We start from the raw sequence: 26,155 nt of genomic DNA on the forward strand, positions 1-26,155 counted from the left end.
CATGGCCAGTACTGTGAACTGTCAAAAAAACCCCACAATGTTAATACAATTAGATTGTGTCATTTCAGCCAGGTTCAGAATGCTATTCTGAAAATGAATGCCCTCGGTGTGTATAAACAACCCACTTGCACTCAGGCCATATGATCTACATAGTGGCGGCATCTCTATTTACACAGACTCACAGGGTTTCAATGAGGAATAATGAATAAAAAACGAAATGTTAAAGAAATGACAGCCATGCATAAATAAGCAAGCATCTTTTTAAAAACAGACATCTCTCTTTCAATGGACTTATGTGCCAGCTACAAATGAAAGAGGAGAGTTTAAGTTCTTTGAGGGCAGGAACTGTCTCCATTACTCCTATACTTCTCATAATGCTAGCTTAGTGCCTGGCACATGAGAGGCATTTGGGAAAGGTTATAGAGAATGAAATAAACTAAATGGAGATCACTTAGCTACTGTTGTGTTTTAGAGCATTGTTGGCAACCTTGGCACTATTGATATGTTGAACCAGATAATTCTTTGTTTCAGAGGCTGTCCCATTATAGGATGTTTAGCAGCCCTGGCCTCTAATCACTCTATGAGAGAAACATATATCCCCTTCCTCTAGTGTCGAGAAAAATGACTCCAAGCATTGCCAAATGTACCCTAGGGATGAAATTGCCCCAGACTGAGAACCACTGCTTTAGAGTATTAGAAGCATCCTATGAAGCCTTCTAAAAATTAAGACACCTACGTAAATAAACTCCTGTTTATGCTTTCCATTTATTTCATTAGGTAAGTCTGAGCAGTAATCCTGCCAGAACTGGCAACTCAGCGTGTGTTCTCAACCTTTCGTAAGCAAAAATCCACTTCAAATACAATTCAGGATCTAATTAAACTAATATTTATTAAACATCTACTACCCTTCAGGGTGTTTGCATATAGCTTTAAACCCACTTTCAATATAGTTTGTTCCATAGTCATCTCCTGAAACAACACAGATTTCATTGCAAATTTTTTTTTCAAAAACTTACTGTTTTATTTTGAATGAAATTGGAAAAACCAGTCATTATCTCCTCTGACCCATCAGTATCCCCTTAAGAATGTTTTGGGTAGAGGATTGGTTGGATCAAAAGGGAACCTCCAATAAAAACAGAAAAGCACAGTTGGACTGGATACTGTCAGACAGAGCTCTGTTAAATGCCAGTGCTGCTATTTGATAGCTGTGTTAACCCTCAGCAAGTCAAGTCACCTCACCTCTCTGAGCTGCAATTTCTCCATCTGGGAAACAAAAAAGTTACAGTAACAGCTTGCAGGTATTTGTATTAGGGTGTATAATGGATGGGAAGTGCCTAGCACAGTGTCCAACTCATTGGCACATTATAAATAATAAATGAGGAAATAGCATCATTTTTCTAACTATACAGTTATCAGAGTAAAAAGTATGCACTAAGTTTTACAATCATCATTCACTGTCTGATTCTAAGTTCTATGACATTATGAAAATTCAGCTACTAAATCAAGGCGTGCCACCCACTCACTTGGGTCTTATCCAGTGACTGGTGTTTTCAGTGACAAATTAGAAATTATTAAAAGAAGAGTGGTATCAAATGATGTATTTGTTCTACACCTCTGAAACAAATGAGAGGAGATGTGGGTGGGTCAGTCCAGAAAATGCATATCCTTTGTCCTTAGAGAATCAAGTACCAGCTGTTAAGTTGCCATCAGCTACATCCATTTTCCCAGATCACTGAGACACTTACTGTTTATTCAACGTGTGTTTATTGAATACCTACTATGTGCCAGGATTCAGAATCTGGTTCTACCAGTTGCCACGAGCAAATTAGCAACCTTCACTTTCCTTATGTGTCAAATTAGGATAACCTCTACCTCAAAGAGGTTTTATGAGGATTAGAGATATTGTCTGTAAAATTTCTAACAGTGTTTGACACATGAAAGGCCCTCAGTAAGTGCCCTCTGATGAAACACAGAAAGAAGAAAGCAAACCATAGCCCAGTAGATCTCAGCTTGATCGTGCATCAGAATAACCTTTAGCAGGTTGTTCAAACACAGAGTCTCTGATTCAGTAGATTTGGGGTAGGGTCAGAGAATTTCATTTCTAACAAATCCCCAGATGCTACTGCTGCTGCTCGTCCAAGGACCATCCTTTGAGAACCACTGCCTTACCTATCAGGGTGGACGAGCTCCTTCCTGAAGTCAGACGTGTGAGAGGAAAGATCAATACGTACAGAGAAATAATTCAAATATTCAGCTGATTCCACCGGAAATAGGAAGAGGGATCCTAAGAGTTGACTTGAATATAAGCAGATTCCTAAGGTTTCTTTGGGATAAATTGATTGCAGCCAGGCACCTAAGATGTCTGTTTTTCTGTGGTGTCTGTGTAGCTCCAACCCCAGCTCCTAGACAGAGCTCTCCATCCAAATCATCTGCATCCCATGCCAGTGATCCTACCACAGATGACATCTTTGAAGAGGGCTTTGAAAGTCCCAGCAAAAGCGAAGAGCAAGAAGCTGTAAGTGACCAGTTTGTTATTTGTGTTTTTCCTTAAAATTAAGACCTCTGTAACTGAAATGGATAATGCATGAGGAAGCCTACATAGAAAAGAATGCTGGCTCAATCTCATAAGTTCTCAAGGGGTTGCTAAAGGGGCTTTCTTTTGTGTTCAAATGAGTCAGCTGAAAAAGACTGCCTTTTTATTAAATTGTTACTACAAGTCCACATTTGTGGTGTAGCATCCTCTAAATGCCATTGCACCCTCCTTTACAATAACTGATTGTGCTGCATGAAAGTATATCCAGTTGTCTTATATTTTCAATGGTTGAAAAAAGAAAAAAAAAAAGTATTATCTTCTTGTGTTCTAGCCTGATGGATCACAGGCCTCATCCAACAGTGATCCATTTGGTGAGCCCAGTGGGGAGCCCAGTGGTGATAATATAAGTCCACAGGCCGGTAGCTAGATAGCGCAGGTCTGGGTAGGTATCTGTCCTTTTTATCTCCTTTACCCTTAAGCTATCTGCTTTCCCTTTTGGTTGTTCTTCACTTCTGAAGCCACATCCTCAATGTTTGCACCATGTCTCCTTGCCTGAGCTGTATTGCTGATGTTTGCACCATCGCTTCTTCCCTGAACTGTATTCCTGATGTTTGCACTATTTCTCCTTGCCTGAGCTATATTACCAGTGTCTGCACCATGTCCCTTTGCCTGGTGTCTACGTTCTACTTTGCCTTTTCTCATGGATGCATGACCTTTGACATACTCTGGGAGGTAGGGGTAGGGGTGAGAAGTGGGAACTGATCATATTATTTTATTAATAATATGTTCTGCGTAGGTGGTGGTGATAGAGTGAGGCATGGTCCATGCTACTTAGCATGGATTTAGTTTCTGAAAGTATCAACATTTTGAGATGGACACATTCTGCCCACCCTGATAATTTCTCAGTGAGCCATGGTCCAGATGCTTTAATCTTTTAAGCAAAATGTCACTGCATTTGCCTACACTCTGCAGATCTAAAGAGGTCACCAAACACACAGAGAAGCCAGACTAAGAAGCAAAAACAAGCAGTGCTTGAAATAAGATTGATCAAGATGTAAGATCAGAGGCAGCCCTTTTTGTCTAGCCAGAAAGGACCCTGTACCCTGCACCCTTTCTGATGTGAAATTCAAAGCCCAGAGATGTGTACTACTCACTTCTGAGGCTGAGCTGTTTGCACCTGTGCTGCAGCACGTGGATTGCCACCAAATCACTTCAGATTCCATCAGCAGCTACTTTGAAAGAGATGTACTTACATTTACTAGAAGTGGTTTTTGGCACTTGAATTTCAATACATCTGATTTGATCGAAAGAAAGAGGAGCTGATGAAGCAAACCTTCTTAGGAGACAGAAGTATACCTTGTTACCCAGACATGATTTCTAAGGTCACTTCTTGACAAATGTGTTCAATTTTCAGATACTTTCTTAGTTTTCTATAAACACACAGGACTGCAAGGCCATTCCCAAAGGGCTCCTTTTTTAAGTTCTGAACAGCATGGTCAAAACCATTAAAATGGTAAACAGTTTTCACCACTCATAAATGGATTCTGAGGCTACTTCAGAATTAGTCTTAGTCCACACGTAAGTTAGACAGTTACTGAAAGCTACTATGGTATTCTGAAAGTGTATTTTGTTAATAGATATTATGATTAAAGAACCTAACACACTGTATAGTTTGCCACATTTTATATCAGTGCAATAGCATATAATTATATGTCATGCCATGCAAAACCACCTAAGATTCACTTAGAAGTTCACTCTTGCAAAGCTACTTTGGGAGTTGGTATATTGAAATCAAAGTCAATGTTTCAGGAAAAAGTTGGGGACTATAGGCAGACTTCTTGGGATGATTCCCTACGAGGTTTTTTACCCCCTGCCTAAGTTGTATTTCACATGCTCAACCTTGCCTTGAAAAATTTGGTGAATGAACTAGAGGTGACAAGAGCCATTCATCAGGATAACAGCAAACATCATCCTAAAATTGAAGTTCTTCTAGAAAACAAAGATGACTTACACCATTTGCAGATCAATGTATCAAACCCTCATCTTTATGAACCTGTTCAGCTTGAGACAATCCTACAGGCCAAACTGTTTCATGGGGCTTTGGTCTGTTCCACATTTAATGCTCTGTCCAGCACCTCAAGCCACAGCTGAGCTGTAAGTGGACATAGCAGTAGTGTGGGAAGAACTCAGGATTTGGACTTGAGTTTAAATCCTAACTCAGCTACTTAATAGTGGGAAATCTTGGGCAAGAACCAAAATTTATTTTGAGTCTTGGTTTCTTCATCTGCTAGAAGGGGCTTATATTCTCCATAATGGTAACTGAGATGGTTTATGTTGAGTATCTAGCATGGAGACAGACACCGAGTACTTAGCTTAAAATAAAAATCTAGGTTCTAGAACAACATTGTTTGAGTTCAGCGTCTGGCTCCACCACTTCCTGGCTATGTGACACTGCTGAGATTTGATAATCATTCTCTATTTTATTTTCTTCATTTGAAAAATAAGGATAAAAATAGTGTCCACCTCATAGGGTTATTGTGTGAACTAAATAAAGTGATGTATGTGAAGCTTTTAGCACTGTGTATAGCACACAGAAAGCACCTGATAGATGCTAGCTGCCATCATCATCACCATCACCATCATCATTATCATCATCACATATATCCAATTAATGCAGGCTCCCCACTCTCTTGGATTTTATACATTTAGCCTTTATGTATAAGGCCATTGGTTGAGAGGTTTTGCTTTGTACTTTATCTTCAGATAATTAATTTTCAATATGTGTCACAACAGCTTTGGAAGGGAAAAAAAAAAAAGCCTGCTGCTTAGCTCTCTGGCTTGTCCCATCCCATAATCCAGAATGGCCCTGGTTTGGGCCTCACACAGCTCACTGCCAAAAAATGAGCTGTCTTAGAATCACATGCAAGTCAAAATAAGTACCTCCCAGCTCCAGAGGAGGACTGGACTGTAATCTTCAGTGAAGTAATTTTCTCCCTTTGAAAGCTTAGCCTGGCCACTTCACAGTTATTGAGATTCAAGTGCCAACGGGCAGATGCCAGCTTTGCAGACATAGCCACTATGACACACATGAGGGACGTCTGGGAGAAGCATTCTGGGTCCCTCCATCGACAGCAGCACAAGCCACATTTGATCTTTCCATCTCCATCCCATTCTCCCATCCACCCAGCTGAAAATTTACAGATTGCAATTTCTTAGTGCCTTTCCAAACATTTGGAGAAGAGAGACCATGCAGGGTTAGTTATGTCCATGGCTTTATTTTTTTCCCCTCTGCTTTCATATGGTTGGAAAGCAAGAGTCCTGTCCCTCTTATCACCCTTGCAACCATTATCACCAGCTGTTTTTTATTAGAAATACCCGCACAGTTCTGAGTAAGTAGGGATGACATCTGTTGATAAGCTAACGCCATATCACACCATAGTAAGAGGAAACAGACGGACTCAATCCCCACAGGTGGAAGCTTCAGGGCCAATCTCAAACAGCAGTTCTGTTTTAGCAATAAAGGAAAATATCTTCAATTACTTCACTTTTTTCCCCTACCCTCCCATCTGGGAGAATCACGTGTCTTTGAAAGACTGGGTCAACAAGGGCAAAAAGAACCAAAATAATATTATAATGGCTGGTATGGGAATGGCAGGTAATTTATACTTCACTGATGTGTTGCTGGAGCAATTTTAAGGGCAAAATGTTAGCTTTTGAGGAGATGAAAGAAAAATGAAAACATTTATTTGGTTAAATGGCTAAGTAAATAAACTGCCTATCAGACTTTCCCAGCTGTCAAGTCAGAGTAGCATCTGTAACAATGGGGAATTGTTTGGTCTGCCTCCTGTAGTAACGATAGATATTGCCATAAATAATAAGTTGCTGTCATTTTTTAATACTTATCTTCGTAGTGGGAATGCAAGACATATAACATATTACCTGATGGATTTCTAGTGTTCAAGGGAAAGGAAAGCTGAACCTCAGATGCTTTGGGAAGAAGAATCTTAGAGAGAGAGAGAGAGAGAGGAAGAGAGAGAGAAAAAAAAAGGAGGAAGGGAGGGAAGGGAAGAAAAGGAAAGAAAGGAAGAAACAAAACACAGAGTCAGGGGCCTTGGGTCTGATTTTTGCTTCCAAAGCAGGTGACCTTAGGTAAGCATATATCCTTTCATATGGATAAACACAGATAATTGCAATAGCTGTCTCCCCAAGCTGTCCAAGAATCAAATAATATCATGAAAATGAAAGTGTTTTATAAGCTTTGAAAGTAAAGTACATGTATTTGGGATTATTATTACCATTTTCTTTTTAAATACAACCAAACAACACACCCTTAAAATAAAGAACCACAGGCCGGGTGCGGTGGCTCAAGCCTGTAATCCCAGCACTTTGGGAGGCCAAGATGGGTGGATCACGAGGTCAGGAGATCGAGACCATCCTAGCTAACATGGTGAAACCCCGTCTCTACCAAAAAATACAAAAAAACTAGCCAGGCGAGGTGGCGGGTGCCTATCGTCCCAGCTACTCGGGAGGCTGAGGCAGGAGAATGGCGTAAACCCGGGAGGCGGAGCTTGCAGTGAGCTGAGATCCGGCCACTGCACTCCAGCCTGGGCGACAGAGCGAGACTCCATCTCAAAAAATAAATAAATAAATAAATAAATAAATAAATAAATAAATAAATAAAAATAAAGAACCACAAAACAACGGAAAATGACCTATTTTATGGACACAGGACTCAATGACAAGTCCAACCTACGTTTTTGGAGGGCACAGTGTCCCACTTCCTCGGACCTTTATGAACATAGAGACTCCCTGTTGAGGTCCTGTAGCTGGAGAGTGATGGCACTGGGTCAGGCAGAAGATGACCAGGGTCTGGCTAAGGGCAGTGTCAGCCAAGACCTCAGGCATAGTGCCAAGAGATAGTTACAAGCTGAAATCAACAGGAGGTTAAGACCGAAGGGACATAGGAGGTGAGGAAGAGGATATAAGGTAGGATGACACCCAGGTTCTTGGCATGGGGATCTACATGGTGCCAGTCACTGTGCTAAGGAACACAAAGCAGCATGTTTGAGCAGAAAGAAGGCAGGTTTACTTTGGGACCAACTGAACTCAAGGTGCCCATGAGACTTCCAAGTAGAAATGCCAGTAGGCTGCTGGATACAACCTCTGGAGATCAAAAGAGAAATCAAGGCTAGACATGGAGATTTCCATATAGGTTTCGGCCATTGGAGTAGTGAGTGCAAGTAGAATACACTGATCATCTAGCCAGAAGTTGCCAAACTCTCTGTAAATATGTGTGCCTTGTGGGCCATATGGTCTCTATTACAGCTACTCTACCATTGTAGCAGGAAAGCAGCAAAAGACGATGCATAAATGAATGGATGTAGCTATGTCCTAATAAGACTTTATTTACAAACATAGGCAGCTGCCAGAATTGGCTAACAGAATTAGATCAGGCTCACTGTTTCTAGAACCACTGCAGAGGGTAATCATGATGCTTTTCACTTACTACTAATAATAAAAAAATATTTTAAAATTACTAGTATCACCTAATTTAATCCTCACAGGAACACTCAGGTATTTTTATTATTCCCATTTCACAAATATTACAGGCAAGATAGAGAGTTTAACAGCTTGCTAAAATCCAGAGAGTCACATGTAGTAGCACCAGGATTTGAATCTAGACCCAGATTAAATAATTCGAACGCACTCAAACAGAATCAGGACACCTGGGTTTTAATAGCATCACATCAATTTAGATGTATGATGTGAGGCAGGTGGCTTCATTTCTGATCTTTGGTTTCCTTTTCTGTAAAACATTCCCCACAGGTCCTTACAGCTCTGACAGTCTAAGACCATCTAACTTGCCCAAAGTTACCCAGCTAGCATGGAACCAATCCCCAAATAAGGTGTTCCAGCAGCATCTGTCCCTCATGCTGTCTCTATTCCCATCTAACAAAGGAGAAGACAGAATCCCTAAAATATGCTGACTTCATTAGGATCCCCAGAGACTAACAGCCCTAGATGCAACCCACTCCCAGTGACCGCGAACTTACTCAGAAAAGGCCTTCCTGCTTATGGTAGATAATTGGTGTCAGCAACTTCAGCGTCCTCATCTGTTTTATAACAAGGCCGAAAAAGATGATGTACATGCGTAAAACAGATCATTGATACCCATCACTGTTGTTGTTATTGACGGGGAAATAGAATGTTCTTCAGAACATGCACAGTTGCCTCGAAACTCAGGTGGCGCGTCTCTGTATTCACCAAGCAGGTTTCAGCACCCAAGACCCCAGGAACTAGGGCATTCGGCCCTGACAATCCCTAAGGGATTATCATCAAATCCATTCGTGTTTTGAAGACTTTTCTACCCTAACAGCTAGACTTTCAGACTCAAAGTGGTCAGAAAGATTTGTTTTTCCTTTTGTTTGAATATAAAGCAAAAGAAGACTGCCAGCATTTAAGATACTTCATGTTATATGAGCTGACTTGTAACTTCTCACAGTCCCATAAGGTAGATGTTATTCACTCCTCTTTACAGATGAAGGAACTGGGGTCCAGATAGGTGAGATGCTCGCCTAAGTTCATATAGGAAGTTAGGAGGATTTCTGGGGTCGTAGATGTTATTCACTCCACTTTACAGATGAAGGAACTGAGGGCCAGTCAGGTGAGATGCTCGCCTAAGTTCATATAGGAAGTTAGGAAGATTTCTGGGGTCTTTCTGGCTCCCCAAACCCATGCATTCTTCTTGACCCTACACATGGCTTCAGACAGAACTTTGAGTTATTTTAGCCTTTTTCCACTCTGACTACCAATATCTTTTTCATTTGTCAAGCCAAGGAATGTAAAACTCCCACTGAGCTAGTCCTAAGTGTTAGGGCTAAAAGACCATGAGGCTGAATTTGCTGCCTGGGCAGGGTAATACTGAGGGACTCAAGCTTTGGCTCACCTTCCAGCTTTAGTCTGATCCCCAGCTTGGCTTGGCGCTTTTCTTATCCTAGGCCCCCGGATGGGGCCTAAGTGGGCTCACTCAGCAAGCAGATTGCATGGCACACCGTCGACCTCACATCGGAGACCACCCTTGTCAGCATGCAATGTCTTCGCTCCACTTGTGAGATATCTTGCTTGTGACATACTTTTGTCAAAGGTAGTCAATCTTTCCAAAAACAAATACAAGAAATATTAAATGGGCAGAAAGTAATCAGCACAATTTAAGTAGCTTCCAAGAGCATCTTGTTATAATGTGACCTAGGAAACCATTTGCCCTTATACTTCATGCCAAAGAGCTGGGGCTGGGAGAAGAAAGCAAGGAAACCAGCACAGAAATGGGAGTCTGAACCCTGGGCTGCTCCCTGGCTCTCTACTGTCTCCTGTATGGCTTTGGGAAAGTACCCTTTGTGTCTGGGGCTTCAGTTTCTTCATGCTGAAAAGGAGCTGTGGGCGTGAGGGCCCTTCCAGCTTCAACCTTCTGTGAGAGGGAACACATGCTAGTGGAGAGGATAGTAGGCTTACAAAGACTTGAGTATGTTTACATGAAACTCCAGAAAAAACAAACCTAGTCTATAGCGATCAAAAGCAGATCAGAGCTGGCACTGAGATAGGGAGTTGACTGAGAAGGCATAAGAGAAGTCTTTAGGGTGAAGAAATGCTCTAGAGCTCACATGGGTGTATTTGTCAAATTCATTAAACTGTACATTTAAAATGGGTACATTTCATTGCATGAAAATTACACCTCACTGAAATTGATTTAAAAATAAGACTAGGTGAAATCGTGGAGATGGAAAGTAGATTAGACTAGGGCTGGGGATTTGGGGAATGAATGGGGAGTTATTGCTTAATGGGTACAGAGTTTCTGTTTGGGATGATGAAAGAGTTTTGGAAATGATGCTGATGGTTGCACAACGTTGTGAATGTAATTAATGCTGCCGAATTGTACACTTAAACGTGGTTAAAATGGCAAAGGTTATGTTTATGTTTCACCACAAATAAAAATCTAAAAAACACAAAAAAAAGCAGTATGTCCCAGCTCTGCTGTGTGCTGGCTGAGTAACTGCACAAGTCACCCAACTGCGGGGAGCCTAGGGTTCTTTGCTGTAAAATGAAGACAAGAGGCCGGGCGCGGTGGCTCACGCCTGTAATCCCAGCACTTTGGGAGGCCGAGATGGGTGGATCATGAGGTCAGGAGATCAAGACCATCCTGGCTAACACGGTGAAAGCTCGTCTCTACTAAAAATACAAAAATTAGCCGGTAGTCCCAGCTACACGGGAGGCTGAGGCAGGAGAATGGCATGAACCCGGGAGGCGGAGCTTGCAGTGAGTGGAGATCGCGCCACTGCACTCCAGCCTGGGCGACAGAGTAAGACTCTGTCTCAAAAAAAAAAAAAAAATGAAGACAGAAGCACTAAAGGCACGGTCCTGGTGTGTAGCTCAAGTAAGATCATGTGACATTGGAAAGACCATATATAGACTGTAAAAGTTTCTGTAGAGATATACCATTATTACTCCAGTCTGTGAGTCCACTTGGCTGCTGTAGTTGAGCACATAATTCATAGATAGTTAAAGGATGTATGGAGGAGTCTGCAAACGGTGGAAATTTCTGTTACCCACAGGGGCCTGCAGCCAGGTTGTTTGCATTAACTCCACATTCATTCTGCACAATTTCCCTGGGCTGATCCAGCACCATTCTTATATTAATAACTGAGAGCTCATCTGCAATTGCACCTATGTGCTATGAAGGAGAGGCCATTTGAAACGAAACCCACAGGTGATTATTAGGCCTAAAACCATTGTCTATAAAGGGAGGATGAAGCCACACTCCCAGACATAAGGGACCTAATGTTTTTTGGAGTATCTCATATGTTTCAGACTCTGTGCTAGACAATCAACATGCGTTCCCCTTCACAGAGGGGATTTCTAGCCTCATGTTACAGGTGAGGAAACTGGCACCCAAAGACGTTAAGTGCCCTGCACAGAATCCTAGGGCTGCTAAATGCATGATGGTAAGAAAAAGAACAGCAGCCTCTGACAGTCAGGTGCAGGCCCACCCCCACAGCAAGGTCCTGGCATTCTCCTGCTGAGCATCAACGTTTCACATACCATCAGCCTCAGACAAGGCACCTCAGTGACCGCGATGGGTCAAGACAAAATCAAGACCACCAGGTCATCAGGGCTGAACACAGGCAAAAGAATGAACATTGTCAAAACAGGAAAACTGATGAAACATTTCTCTAGCCTGGTTTCAGCCTTGCTCTGTTCTTCTTGCCTTCCAGATAAATATTGTTAGGATAATCACAGAATTACCCCCACATTATGACAGCATCCAATTCAGAGAAAAACCCCACTTTGTTGACCATCCCCCAGATCACTCACCTTAAGACCAAATGTTATCATACATTCTTTCTAATACCCTCTTCCAGAGATGCCTCATTGCTCCTCCCTCTGTGGTGAGGAATAACCCAACATGTTCAACTACAGATATGTCCCTGATGGTCTTTGCAGCAGTGCCTTGTCAGGAGAACACTAAGCTAGGCCTGCATGACTTAGTCTCCTTTGCTTCTGCTCTTTTACTGCACCTTTGAGAAAATAGGGTGTTTCACTTACAGAAAGGGTAGAGGGTGGATTTTGCTTTAACTTTTACTGTATGGTTTCCATCTACTTTGTCATCTAAAAATAAAGATATTAATATGTCAGAATCATATTAAAGTTCACAAGTATTTGCCAACTTCCACTAAGAAAAGAACTGTTCATTTACTCATTCATATCTTCATTCTTCATATTGTTAGTGGATGCACCTCCCATGTTCCAAGCTTCATTCAGAATTTGGGATACTGACATGCAAGGCCCAGTGGAGCTCAGTGTAGAACATGCTAGGAGATGCCATAGTAGGAGTGAAGACAGAGATCTGCACAGATTCTGAAGTATCCAGGAGCACAGTGGCTCATGTCACCTGCAGCGTCCAGGAAGCCTTGTTATTTCAGTTAGATCTTAAAGTATGAACTTCAGGAACAAAGAAGGCTCCGAAGCCAGAAGGAACTGCCTGAATGAAGTCCCAGAGATGGGAAAATTCCAGCATGGGAGGGTGAACCCCAAGTAGGGTTTGGAAGGTAGGATGTAGGACAGAGTGGCAGTAGATGAGGGTAGTTGGCAAGGTGGATGTTATGTGCAGTCTTGAGGAGTTTGCCTTTTCCTTTGAGTGACAAGGAGCCAGGAGGGCTGTTCCAGGCAGGAGACTGGCATGGACAAATCCATTTCAGAAAGATATCCTGGAGAAGCATAAAGAAAGATTTTTTTTAACATGATTTACGTGACCTGAAGGTAGAGTTTTGATTTATGGTCTAGAAGGGGTATTTATTATCTCTAATGGACTAAGAGACTAATGGGCCTTGTGTGCCCGGCGAAGGCGCTTTGACCTACCCTGTGGGTGATGGGGAGCCTCTGAAGGATTTGAAGCAGGGCAGAGACGTGGACAAATCTGCCAGAAGAAAACAAACAAACGAAACAAAAACATCAACAGCATGTTATGTTAATGTGTGATTCCATTTAGGCTTTTGGAATTTTGAAAATAGTTCCAAGACCCCGTTATGACCTTGCCAGAGGCCAGGTTGGAAATTTCTGAATCAAATGATTCCTTAGCTCCCCTCTAACTCTGACAGTCTAAGATTCCGTAACAAGGAAGGTAGAGCTATTGCCAAAACGTATAATGCATCACAGTGTCAGACTTTGGGATTATCTGCTGCTTGGGGTTTTCCACACCACTGCTCCCCTTCATTAGTGGGGATAATTGAGAGTTGACTGCAGTCGTTACTGCTGTTGTGATGGGTATTTGAAGCTAAATTCCGGCAAGCAGGAGATGTGTGAATATTTATCTCAGCTGCAGAAAGTTAATGCAGTGTGGCATTAATTACCCTGTCTGAGCCTGCTGTCTTCTTCTGTTTTTAGGTGTCATTTTCAGTTGGATAAATTGGTTTCCAAAATTAGAATAGAGCAAATTGTAGGGTGAGATCAAGGCAGCCTGACTTCTTGGGGCATCCAAAAAGAAGAATGGGCTGAGAACGTCTACCCAGGAAACATTAAGATGCGTCCTTGAAGCCCAGCACAAGCAAAAAAAAAAAAAAATTTTTTCTCCAGTAGTTGTACTTAACTATTTTTGACTCCACCCACCGCACTTATAGAACACAAACATGCAGTGAAGTTACATGTTTAGCCTTACAACAGGCATTTGAAATCGTTCAAGAGACTGGAAAGGAATAGCTTTGGTGTTTAATAAATCATAATCTTACTATAGATCTTGCTACATTGGATTTTGAGAGAATAAAGCCAAATTGGAGCGTATTTAGGACAAAGGGATCAGAACTGTGAGGAAACTAGAAACAGCATTATAATCATTCAGTAATTCAACAGACTCTCATTGAGGACCTACTGTGCTAGGTTCATATTTGTAAAATGGCAGAAGAAACTGGCAAGTGGTAACCTAGAAGTAGGGCATGGAAGAATGGGCTTCCATACTTTTCTGTCATCAGACATTTGGAAGAAGGATTATACTTATTTACATTTCCAAGGGCAGTAGAAAGTCTATGGGTGGAAGGCGTGGAGGGACAAGTTGGCACTTTGTTACACTGCATAATAGGGTGCCTCAAGGAAAGCAGTTCCTTCCCATTGGAAGAATAGAAACATAACAAGTTCTAGAGGAACCAGAAATTGGATCTGATGGCAGGAGTCCTGGGGTCTACTCTTGGCATGGATACTATGTAACCCTGTGACTCTGAAGAAACAAAAGCTGTCTTCACAGGACTTCAGATTCCTCATCTGTACAATGACGGGCCGGGACAACCTTATCTTCTAGGCCATTCCACTTTACAGTAGAAAGCAAGCAATATGATATGCTACACACGAGAGACAGCACAATGACCTTGAGATCACACAACCTCTCAGAACTTCAGTTTTTGTCTGCAAAGGGAGGACTCAAAAAATAAAAGCCATCCCCAGGACTATAAGGCAGATAAATAAGACATGAGGTGCTTTGTAAACTCTGAAGCACTTACAGATGGAAGGATTGGGGTCTCTCTCTCTCTCTGTCTCTAATGGTCACTGTTGTAAAAGACTAGAAAAAGCATTGGCCCCTGGACCCTGTTTTCAGTTCTCATGTCTCTGGACTTACTAAACTGTGTGACCGTGGGCAAATTATTTAACTTCTCTGTACTTAATTTCACCCTTGCAAAAGAGAGAAAGCATCTGCCTTACAAGGCTGTTGTGATGAGATAAAAAGACAGTGTACTTGAAAATACCTAGCATGGTGCCAGACACACGGTAGGGGCTCCCAGAATGCCAATTCATTTTGAAGTTTCAAGAAAATAAGCAAATAATAATAACCTATATGGCATGGCAGGAGACAAGCCAATATATAAAATATGGTAAAATTAGGATTTCCTGGTGTCCATTTAATTCTGGCACAGACCTCCAAGAGTGACAGCATAAAGGTCCATTTTAACAGCAGGTCCTGTGCATGCTTAAAACCACAGTATCCATCAAATCTTCTTGGCCAGTGCACAGTGAGCCATCTCAACATCAGCTGAAGTCTGACGTGGTTTAAATAGGGTGGAACACTGTTTCCTACCTAGGTGTGGATTGCAGGTTTGCTGCATTACATGCTGGTTGAAAATCCCTGTTTGTGCTTCGGGATAGCCCCCTGGGTGTAGGCAAATGATTGGCTAAAGCGGAGGTCTCAGATTGAATGGAAACAAGTCCAGAAGCTTGTAATTAAAAGCCAAAGACACACTTGCTGTTTCTCTTGCTCAACAGTGCACCCAGGCATCACTGTTTGTAGAAGAGTAATTTTAAATAGAATTTCAGGGTTCTCAAGTGGACATTTATGAAACTGTGTTGGAAAAATGTCCACTTGACTCACAGTAATTGTTAGCATTTTCTGAAGATGTATTGCTACCAGGCATTGTGCTAGATACTTTAGATATGCAATCTCTAATTCCCTCAAGAACCCTGTAGGATAAACAGTATTATTCCCATTTTGTGGTTGGAGAAACCAAGACTCAGGATAAGTATCTTGTCCACATGACACAGCTTTTCTAACTCCCTACTATACCATGCTATTTCCCTAACAGGGCAATCAGTTCCAACTTGAATACGAAAGACAGAACTGAGTGCATAGCTATTTTGGATGATAAAAGTGTTGCCAAAATGATATGCACCCTCATCAAATACTCCAAAAATAACCTAAGGTCATCCATCATAAACTGTCACTTTTCTGTTTTAATCCTAAACCCGTTTTCCAAAAGCTGTCTCAGAAAATCCATGCAAGTGGAAAGGGCAGGCCTCACTTTGTTCCTTTATCCACAGGAGCCGGAGCCTCTCTACGCGCAGATCAATAGACCTAAGAAATAGCATCGATGCGAGCTCGTGGTGGGTGCTCAAGACTGGCATGGACATCAGCATCACGACAGGCTCTCTTGTATTCTTTCACCTCATCCCACAAGAAATTCATGATTGCCCAATGGAACTCGCTCAGAAGAGGGAACTAAGCGTTTTTGGCAACCAATGGCAGATATCTATGGCAGCACACACAGAAAAGTATAGAAAGATCCACCCAACATTAGATCACAAATCAAGCAAATGCTTACCCAACAAATATTTGAGCCCTCATAGCTGGGTTTAAGTTGACCCAGTGTGCAAAATTATTAATTCCCTTTTTATTTCTCTACCTGTTGACCACTGTTGAGACACCAAATTTGGAGTGACAGGCATCAGAGGATTACAACAGGGTTGGAACTGACTTCTTTAAGCAAAAGCAAAGGGTCTTCTGTGACCACAATATCATCATCCATATGCCTTTTCACATAGGATGATGTGTTTTTTGTCACTCCATGGGGCCTGGTCTGCCATTTTCCCCCCTTTCCTTTCTTTGTCATGTTTGAAAATTAGTAGGTGTACAAATTTTTGTATTGCTTTTGACTTTTTTTAGATATGGGTGAAGAAATCTAACTGGGGAGAAAAAAAGCCTCAGTGAAATGAATTAACTTGAAATTACAAGACAAATAAGTGGTTGATTATTTGTTATGATCAAGAATGTTGCCAAAACAATCCTTTAGCTATTCTGCATCCTGGTGAAGAAAGACAGCTTTCAGTTTGAACCTTCATTCTGTGAGTAGGAAAAGACATCAGATCCCATTGATGAGAAAGATGAAAAAATGCATCTGATTTCTTAAGAAGCTCTAAACTCTTAAGTACAATAAAATGATATTTTTTATTTTTCCGATATCTTGCTGCTGTGATGCTATGCAGACAAGTGTCTTCTCCACGTGCCATTTTCAAAGAAAAGTCATTTGCCAAATAATTCTGGTACAATTCTGGTAATGTGGTTTTGGATCTTAAAAACCAACTTTCTAAAGGAACAATGGTGGCATACATATTCAGAATAACAAACTGATTCCGTGGTCCAAATGGTTCATCTCTATCTCTTTTTGTACATCAGAAAATTCAAATGGGATTTTTATTTTATAACTTGAAAAAAAAAAAAAAAAAAAAAACCTTACCATTAAACTCTTTAAATATTTAAGGGAAATGGCTTTAAGGAGTTCTAATGAAAAAAAAATTGTTGTTTTTTTTTTTTGTAAATATAAATGTTAATGAAAATGCTTTTTAATAATGCCATTACACTGTAGAGAAGGTAGCAGATTGAGTGCAAGGTGTGACAAACTTGATGGATGGGGCTCACTTTCCAGATGTTATTCTGGAGCATATGGTAGGAAGCTGGAGTGCAGGGACCGCTGGCACGAGCAGTTGGCCAATCAGCAGCTAGTGAACGGGAAGGGAGCACGTGACTCCATCATCTAGCCTTTCCACGAGAGTCCCCACCCTCTGTGCAACACAAGAAAAAGACAATTCACATTCTGAAGAATTCAGATTCTGAAACTCTCCCACCTCCCCCCTCCCACCTACCCCATATAAATCACTGGACTGTTTGTACGTGAAACAGAAGAGGCTAAGCTTCCTTTTTTTACACTTATGAGACAAAAAGTGCAGTGTTTGGTTCGTATGTTTAGCACATGATTTTCATAAAGAATCTATATATTTTTGCCCTACAGAGAATTGTTATACAGGTCAAGTGTGTTTTCCTGATGTTCCTATGCAGTTACCGTATGTTGAATTTAGTGTTTTAACACTAAGAAGAAAACTTTAAAGATTCGTGTGATTAATTGGATTTGGGGATAATTATTATTTAGTTTTAAGATTTGAAAAGTAGAATTTCCATTGATATGATTGATTTGAATAGGCCTGTATTTGGTTCTTCATATCAATAGAAACTAAAATGATTTGGGAGATTGATTTGAAAATGATTGTATACTTGTTCACAAAGAGAAAAGTGATACATCAAGGTAATGGTTATCATTTAAAGCCCACATTTTACACTATCAGGTCACAGGAGTCTAATTTTTTTTTCAGTTAGATAAACTGACCAAATGTCTATTCAAGAATATATGTCAATGTCATCCTAATGTGGAAGGTCCGAAGAACCAGAAAAGTGAGAAGGGCCGTTTACCTCCCTCTGTAGCTATCACCTGTTGGTCCACAGAGTTTCTCAAGGAATGAGCAAACATTTTATGATTAGGTAGCCCTTTCACATGAAGGGGAAGATGGGAAAGGTGGAATGACTGTAAGAGTTGGCTTGAGACCAGTTCAATTGTTTTCTGGGGATTTGATAAGATACGCAGTTCCCATGGGAAATTGCTTAAATTGCTTTGTTGTCTATGATTTGATTCTAAACAAGTGGTGCTATCTTCTCCCTCAATATGGCTGTCTTGAGTTTGTCTTGCAGTATCACACCGTTGTACCAATTCTTTGAGTTGCTTCTGACATATTCAAAGGGAACTCTGGCTGATGTTGCTGTTTCAGGTATACCATCTGGAGTTAATTTCCTAGCAGAAGGTGAAAGTCTAGGGGACTTGTCCTCCTTCATTGAACATGATTGAAAATATAACTGGCTCTGAACTTCAAGAAGATGCCCAAGTGATGCATTAAAGTGAGGGAAATAAAGTCAAGATTTTTCAACTGCCATCCATATTCTCATTGGCAGCATTCTGATTTTTTTTTTTTTTTCCAAGCACTGTTTGGTGAGCCCGGAACCACCGTATCCTGTCCCAGGAATACAGTGAAATTTCCAAGCAAGAGCTGAGGTGCCAATACCAAAAGACCATGGGGAGTCTGCACAGTTCTGGTTAGATCAATAGAAAATCCATGTGTACAGCTGTTAATTCCTCATCCTCCACTAGCACTAAATTTGTCACTTTAAATTTTGAAACCAGGGAAACGCCACCTGTCATTTTGTCCCCATTCTCCATAGCTCTTCAATCTTTACATGCCGCAAAACTTTTTTGATAGCTCGTACTCATCCCAGTGTCTCCTGAAACCCCATCATGTAATGTACCGGGCACCTTCTTTTAAACAAATGTTTACTCTGTGGGTTTGGTTCATTTCAATTTCTGCGTTCTGACACATATTTTTTTAATAAAGATGAGAAAGAGAAAATGACTGTTGCAGTACATTTCTAGACCTACTTTAACTTTACCTCAGATGACAGTTTGTTAACATATATGGACACATTATTTTTAACTTTATGTACAATGCATTCAACAGAACAGCAAAATTTTTAGAAATTTTCCATTAATTTCTGTAACACACCATGTAAAACTGTTACAAATAAACATGTTTGAGAACAACACCTTAGCCTGGCTTTATTCTACAAGTTTTCACTGGATATTCAGGCTTGGATTGGAAGAGGAAATTGCTTTGCCTAAGATTCCATCTGACCAAGTGACAGCCTCTGTTTTCCTGGCCCTGGGCTAAAAAGAGCAAGCTTCATTGGGGAGTAAGGTCAATTTGTCAGCCCTCAGTTGAATTCAAGTACTTGCTATGCTTGGAAAAGCAGCCACAGACAGAAAGGAGGATGTTGTCAGGAAAAAAGCAAGCCCTGGGTAGATGTGGTATTTGGACCACATTTAGCATGGGACTTTTGAAACTGGGAAAGACTCTGGGACTAGCCCTGTGGATTGTGTCTTCCCCTAAAACAAAACAAAAAACCAATTAAACTATTGACTGGAAAACGGAGATTAATCTAGAGTGTCAAGAGTTCCCCATGTTCATTTGAAGGTCATCTGCTTTAAGGGACTCAAGAAGGAAGTATTTATCTTTACATTCCCCTTGAAATCCACACCAAAATAAAAAGGCCTGAAGCTGGATTGTATGTATTGAAGAACAGAAAAAAAATGAATATACATGGGTGTTGTGTACATATGTATGTATGCGTGCATGTGTGTGTGTGTGTGTGTGTATGTGTGTGTGTGTGTGTGATTTTTATTTCCTTTTGTAACTAAATCAAATAATCAGCCAGATTACAATTAGGTCATTGAGATGCAAAAAAACAGCACTGTTTAAAAATGGTTGTGTTAATGACTGCATAAACAAAAGCCCTCAATCTGGCCTTGTTACAAAGAAGGTATTAAACAGATGTTATTGCTAACTTTGAGAAAATGAGAAAATGGGCTTAGATTCTAGCCAAGTAAATTTGGAGTAGACAGAAGAAACAACTTCCATACAGTGAGAAATGCTCAATCTTGGACTGAATTGTTAGACAATGTTGCAGAAGTTTTTGTTTTCATTTTTGTTTTGTTTTGGTTGAAACAGGGTTTCACTCTGTTGCCCAGGCTGGAGTGCAGTGGTGTGATCTTGGTTCATTGCAACCTCAGCCTCCTGGGCCCAAGCAATCCTCTCGCCTCAGCCCTCCAAGTAGCTGGGACTGCAGACACGCACTACCACGCCTGGCTAATTTTTGTATTTTTTTGTAGAGATGGGGTTTCACTGTGCTGCCCAGGCTGGTCTCAAATTCCTGAGATCAAGCAAGCGATCCACAGGCCTCAGACTTCCAAAGTGCTAGAAATACAGGCGAAAGCCACCGCGGCAAACCAGAAGTTTTTCTTAATAAAAGCAGTGATTTGCACATGTTGAATAGCTAGTATGTGCCAGGCAGATGCTAGTTGCTCTATGTTCATTGCCTCAGCTAATTTTCTAAACAACCTGGAAGGGATAGATATTTTCCAATTTATAGATAAAGAAACTGAGATTCAGATAAATTAAGTAACTTCCCCAGCCAGCAAATGGCAGAGTTGAGATTTGAATACTGGGTCTCTTTACTCATACTTGAGTCTAATTTTAAAATAACTGGATATTCACTATTTGAAATAGTTCTACCTAGGTTTTTTGAAAAACATTGACCTGTGTCTCTTCTCAGACTGCTAGTGGATCTTTGGTAATAAGTTCAATTTCTAAGTTCCTCCCATTCAAAGTAAAAATAAAAATCCATTAGATGTTACTGTCTTACACTGCTCAATACATAGTTCCATCTTTAACTGGCACCTTTCAAAGCTTCTGTGTCTGGGTGAAAAAGAATAAACTCTTTTACCCAACTCGTTGAAGTTTAGCTGAAACCAAGCACTGGGGATTTACTTTGCCAACATAAATGAATCTTAAAGAAGTGACAAATTAAAAGGTGTCCTATTTAACTGCTAGGTGGATGCCAAAATAAATCAGGCAGACATATCTGCTTTCATTTTGTGCTTGAGAGTAAGCCCTTGTTGTTTTGACAGTAAATGTTTTTTGTTTTACTCAGAATGACAGTCGAAAAAACGCCTAGAATAAAAACAGGTTTCGTTGAAATCAACCTTCAAAGCTTTGAAAGCTTTTAAAAGATGTTTAAATTCAAGGGAAATGTGAGCAATGGTGCCTGGAAGATTAAAAAGAGAGAGAGAGTAAACATGTAAATGGCTTTCCAGCCATTTAGTGACCAGTCTTGGTATGTATGTGAAAACAGGGATCATCACTGCCACTGTTGTGCTCCTGCTTTGTCCGTGCCACTCATTTTCTAGCTACCGTTTCCAAATCTTTACACGAACCCCAAGAGGAAAAGAATATGCTCTCCATTTCACAGATTAGGAAACGGAAACTCAGATATGTTCCACAACAGCTGTCAATTAACAGAGCCAAAGATCTCACCCAGAGGCTGTCACAGTTCCTGGGGTTGGATTCCCAGCCTCTTTCCTCTATTCCATGGTGTTTCCTTCTGACAGCTTTTCTGCAATGTCAAATTGCTCGTATACCCTCTATAAAATACTTTGAGCCCTTCTGTATTCATTTCCCTGTTGTGTCTATTATATTAGAAAAATCACACCATGTGTTAATCCTGACCGATTTGGTACAGAAATGAATTCTTAATGTAAAATGACTGTAGTTATTTAAAACAAAGGAAAAATCCAGTTTTATTCTCAAGAACAGTAATAGCTCTAACTCAATCCAATGAATATTTAATTTCAAAATAAAACCCTTTCATTCACTTTATCTTCCAAGGTACAGAGATCTGAAGAGGGAGCCTTTTTGAACAGGCTCTCTTTTCACTCTTTGCTGAAGAATATTAATGACTGCCAAGTGGAAAAATGTCTAAATATTCTTGTGAGATGGCAGCCTCTGGTGACTTGGGTCTTTAATCTACTGAACAACCTCTTGCCACTTCTATCACTCACTCTGGGGGGTCACAGCCTGGAGTGAGGAACAAGCAGGAATGGTTGGAGATGGAATAAGCAGGTCTTAGAGCTGGCATACTGTCAACAGTAAAATGCCAGATGCCCTTCATACTGTACATTTAGCAACTCTACCTTACCTCACCTTTGAAGTGGAATGGTGGGGGAGGTGAACCCTGAAGTCTATCTTATTTCAGATTACAGGTCAAAGTCATTCACGTGTAACTCAGGGCCATGAGCTCAGAAATCTAGCAACTTATTTACTAAAGGAAAGCTGTTTCCTCTTACCTGTCTTGTGCCCTTTCAGACCTTCATAGAAGGAACAAGAAAGGTGGTCAGCCATCACACAGCCCATGTTTATCCTTTTAGGATAAAGCAACATAGTGTAGACTAAAAATAAAGGAACCCTAACTCAGCGATTAGCCCCACTTTCATCAGAAGAAACACAAATGATGCAAAAGTCAAGGAGGCAGATAATCGTTTTCTTTCTTCCTGGTAGGCTCTAAACTTAAGCAAAACCTGAGAAGCAGGGTATGTAACCAAATTTTCACCCTGGGCTTATTGTTTGTTGCTTTTCTCATTTCAGTGGAGCACACTGTCTTCACTGGTGAGTCGATACATAATAGTTTCCAGATAGCAGACCCTGATTTCAGAAAGTCTTTGACTTGCCAGTTGTTTCACCTCAGACACGTCACTTAAGCTCTCTAAAATTTTATTTACTCACCTAAAATTACAGGCTATTATAAAAAATAAATTTAATAATTTCACACCTGGAACATAGTAAACGCTCAATGCACTTTACCTGTTGTTAATATCAGAGAAAGTCTAATCACTATTATGGATTTTTATATTTAATTCTTTCACTTTCACCTTATCCTTGCCCGTCTATTATCCCAGCTCAGTAACTCTATCAGGTGTGAAGAAGGGCAGTAAGTGATATTATCTCTATTTTACTGTCAAAGAATGGCAAAGAAGTATACATAGCATCCAAATTTTCTTCCCTGGCAAAATTTAAAACAAAAATGCATTATGGACTTATTCATATAACAAAGAGTTATTAACGATGTGCTATGTGCCAGGTCTTCTGATAAGCACTGGAGATTGAGGGTTTTTTTAATGCATACATGACTGTCTCTGCTCAGATTCTAGAGGGGAAAATAGGTTAATAGACAAGTAAAATATAGTAGAATTAATGCTGGAATAAAGGATGTGCTAGTACTATGGGAGTGGTGGGAGAGTGCTATATAGAAGCATTGATGGTTAAACTGGGTGTTAAGAAGCAAGTAGGAGTTTACCATGAGGTGATGGTAGTGGAGGGAAGAGCATTAGCAGAACTAGCAGGGCCAGTGCATCTGAGATGCCTGGAGTGACTGTAAAGGAAGGCAGAAAATAATGCTCATTTAACTGTTGAATAACAGAAAAAAAACAATTTCTCGATTCAGAGCTCAAATCTAGAATAACAAAACATCAAAAAAGTAATACAAAATATAACCTAATCTTTTCAATGGATAATCAGAAGTTCCTAAATTTTAAACACAGCTATAAACCATGACTAAATAAAGTTGACTTTCAGAATGTAATTAATAGATCAAGAGAGACTGTCTCATCTTAATGGATGGCGAAAAGGCATCTGATAAAATTCATTATCCTCTTCAAGAAAAAAACTGGAAACTAGAATTATAGTAATATTCCCTTCACATGGCAAAGAACATCTCCCTCAAACCAATAGCCAATATGAAACTTAGCAGTGAAAATTGAGGGTAGCCCCCTTAAAATCAGATGGAGATCAAGGTGGCAGCTATTACCTCTATCAGTTAACATTGCTCTGAAATTGAGGCAATGCAATGCACTAATGCAAGAAAAAGAAATCAAGTGTTTAAAATGAGAACATCATCAGTGTTTGCAGATAGTATTTTCTAACAGAAAATATATATTAGAAGCAATAAGAACAAATAAGAAATTTCCCTAAGGTTGCTACTTTAAAAATAAATATATGAAAATCAGTATTTTTTATATTGCCATAAGTAACCTTTTAGAAAACTTACTGGAAACTTACACAGATTCTATTAATGATAGTAACAAAAAGAGAATACCCAAGAATAAATTTAACACTGAAGATGTAAGATCTAGATAAAAACAACAACAACAAAACGAAGCTACAAAGGCTTGTTGAAGGGCATAACGTAATAGAACAAATTGAAAGAGAAGATCCAACTCTCTCTAATTTATAACTTACTGCAACAACTATCTCAATGTTATATATCTTCAATCATATATTCATATTCAATCATATTCTAAGTAATATCTGAAAGAAATAAGAATGTGAGAGTATTTGAGAAAAATTCAATGTCATGATCATAAATTTATACTATCAGATCAGATCTCAAAAATAAACCCTGAATAATTTAAAGTGTTTGCTTTCACAAATTATTCTGTGATTTATTCTATTTACCTAGTCATGGTTTACAGAATATAAAGTATAGAAATAAACTCAAGAAATTAATGTATGATTGAATATATTCTAATTAGCAGTGATAAAGTAGACTATTCAATAAATAGAACTAGGATAACAAAAACTACTAGAAAAGGTTAGATTTCTACCTCATACCATGTGGGTAACTAAATTCCATGTAAGTTAAATATTAAATATATGTAAACATGAAAGTGTATGGGAAAATACTAGTGAATATTCATATGGGGTAGAAAAGGTCCTTATAAGTATACCACCAAATGCAGAAAATACATATTTATAAAAATATGGATAGGTTTACCAAAATTTTATATGAAAAAATGAAGTCAAAAGGTCATGGGAAATTAGGAAAATATTTACAGCATACATTATAAACAAAGTTTTATTGTTCTAAATGTACATAAAGATCCTAATAGCTTTATAGAAAAAGTTTATAGCAAAATTACTAAAGAACATGAGCAAACAATTCCTGAAGAAGAAAGGTCCATAAATAATAGCTACAGACATAAAGCAACTAAATGTTGCATCAATAGGAAGGATATTAACTAAATTACTGTACTATGCAGCATTTTTCAAAAAGTGAAAGGAGTCTAAATATGCTTATATTAAACAATGTCGAGACATTTAACAATAGTGTGTGTGGTGAGTTCCCGTTTTTGTTAATAATATAAAAAGTATTGGCCGGGAGTGGTGGCTCACGTCTATAATCCCAGCACTTTGGGAGGCCAAGGTGGGCAGATCACGAGGTCAGGAGATCGAGACCATCCTAGCTAACATGGTGAAACCCTGTCTGTACTAAAAAAATACAAAAAATTAGGCAAGCATGGTGGCGGGCACCTGTAGTCCCAGCTACTTGGGAGGCTAAGGCAGGAGAATGACGTAACCTGGGAGGCGGAGCTTGCAGTGAGTCGAGATCACACCACTGCACTCCAGTCTGGGCGACAGAGCGAGACTCTGTCTCTAATAATAATAATAATAATAATAATAATGATATAAAAAGTATTAAAAAGTATGCATGTAGGTGTTTATATTTACATAGAAAATTTTCATTACTATATTCAGGAAAGTGCTTATTTATTTAATAAGCATCCGTTGAGTGCCTGTTGTGTGCCAGGCATGGTTCTCCGCGCTGGGAAAACAAAGCCCTTGCCCCCATGCAGTCATGTTAAGCACATGCTAACTAGAGAGTTCAGCTCCAGAGATGGGGTGTAGGAGCCTGAGGTGGGAGAAAACAAACTTATCATCTATACCTCAGTATGCTATTTGAAATGTTATGTTACTACCTACTTTCTGTTTCCAATATTTTTAATTAGCCCAAAGCATTTTAATGTACAAGTTTTTATAATAAAAAATTCAAGTTAAAACAAGACAACTTTTGCCTATCAGATGACCAATAATTTTAAAAGTGATGATCTATGTTGGTGAGGATATGAGGAAAAAGGCACTCAAACAACTTCGAGTGTTTGATTCAAAGATTTTTAAGTCAAATACTTTTAAAAGGACATAATGTTCAACATGACAATTCCATGTATAAGACTGGAATTCAAAACATGGGAATTTCCATGGTAGCGAACAAAT

General features: G+C 39.8%; 1 protein-coding gene across 27 annotated transcripts in view; it reads left to right on the forward strand.

Moving 5' to 3' along the window:
- The window catches only part of DAB1 (DAB adaptor protein 1), a 429,613-nt gene extending 410,354 nt beyond the window's left edge, over positions 1–19,259 (forward strand). For 16 of the 27 annotated variants that reach the window (XM_028833300.2, XM_028833282.2, XM_015140526.3 and 13 more), the window contains 3 exons: positions 2,388–2,515; positions 2,865–2,975; positions 15,881–19,259. In XM_028833300.2, the coding sequence (XP_028689133.1) occupies positions 2,388–2,515; positions 2,865–2,960 (224 nt within the window). In that variant the 3' untranslated portion in view covers positions 2,961–2,975; positions 15,881–19,259. The remainder of the gene's footprint in view (positions 1–2,387; positions 2,516–2,864; positions 2,976–15,880) is intronic. The other 11 variants (XM_077955628.1, XM_077955718.1, XM_077955569.1 and 8 more) reach the window with 1 other exon arrangement.
- The last annotated feature ends 6,896 nt before the right edge of the window (positions 19,260–26,155 follow it).

Source organism: Macaca mulatta, chromosome 1 (genome assembly GCF_049350105.2).
Source record: "Macaca mulatta isolate MMU2019108-1 chromosome 1, T2T-MMU8v2.0, whole genome shotgun sequence".
Lineage (NCBI taxonomy): Eukaryota > Metazoa > Chordata > Mammalia > Primates > Cercopithecidae > Macaca > Macaca mulatta.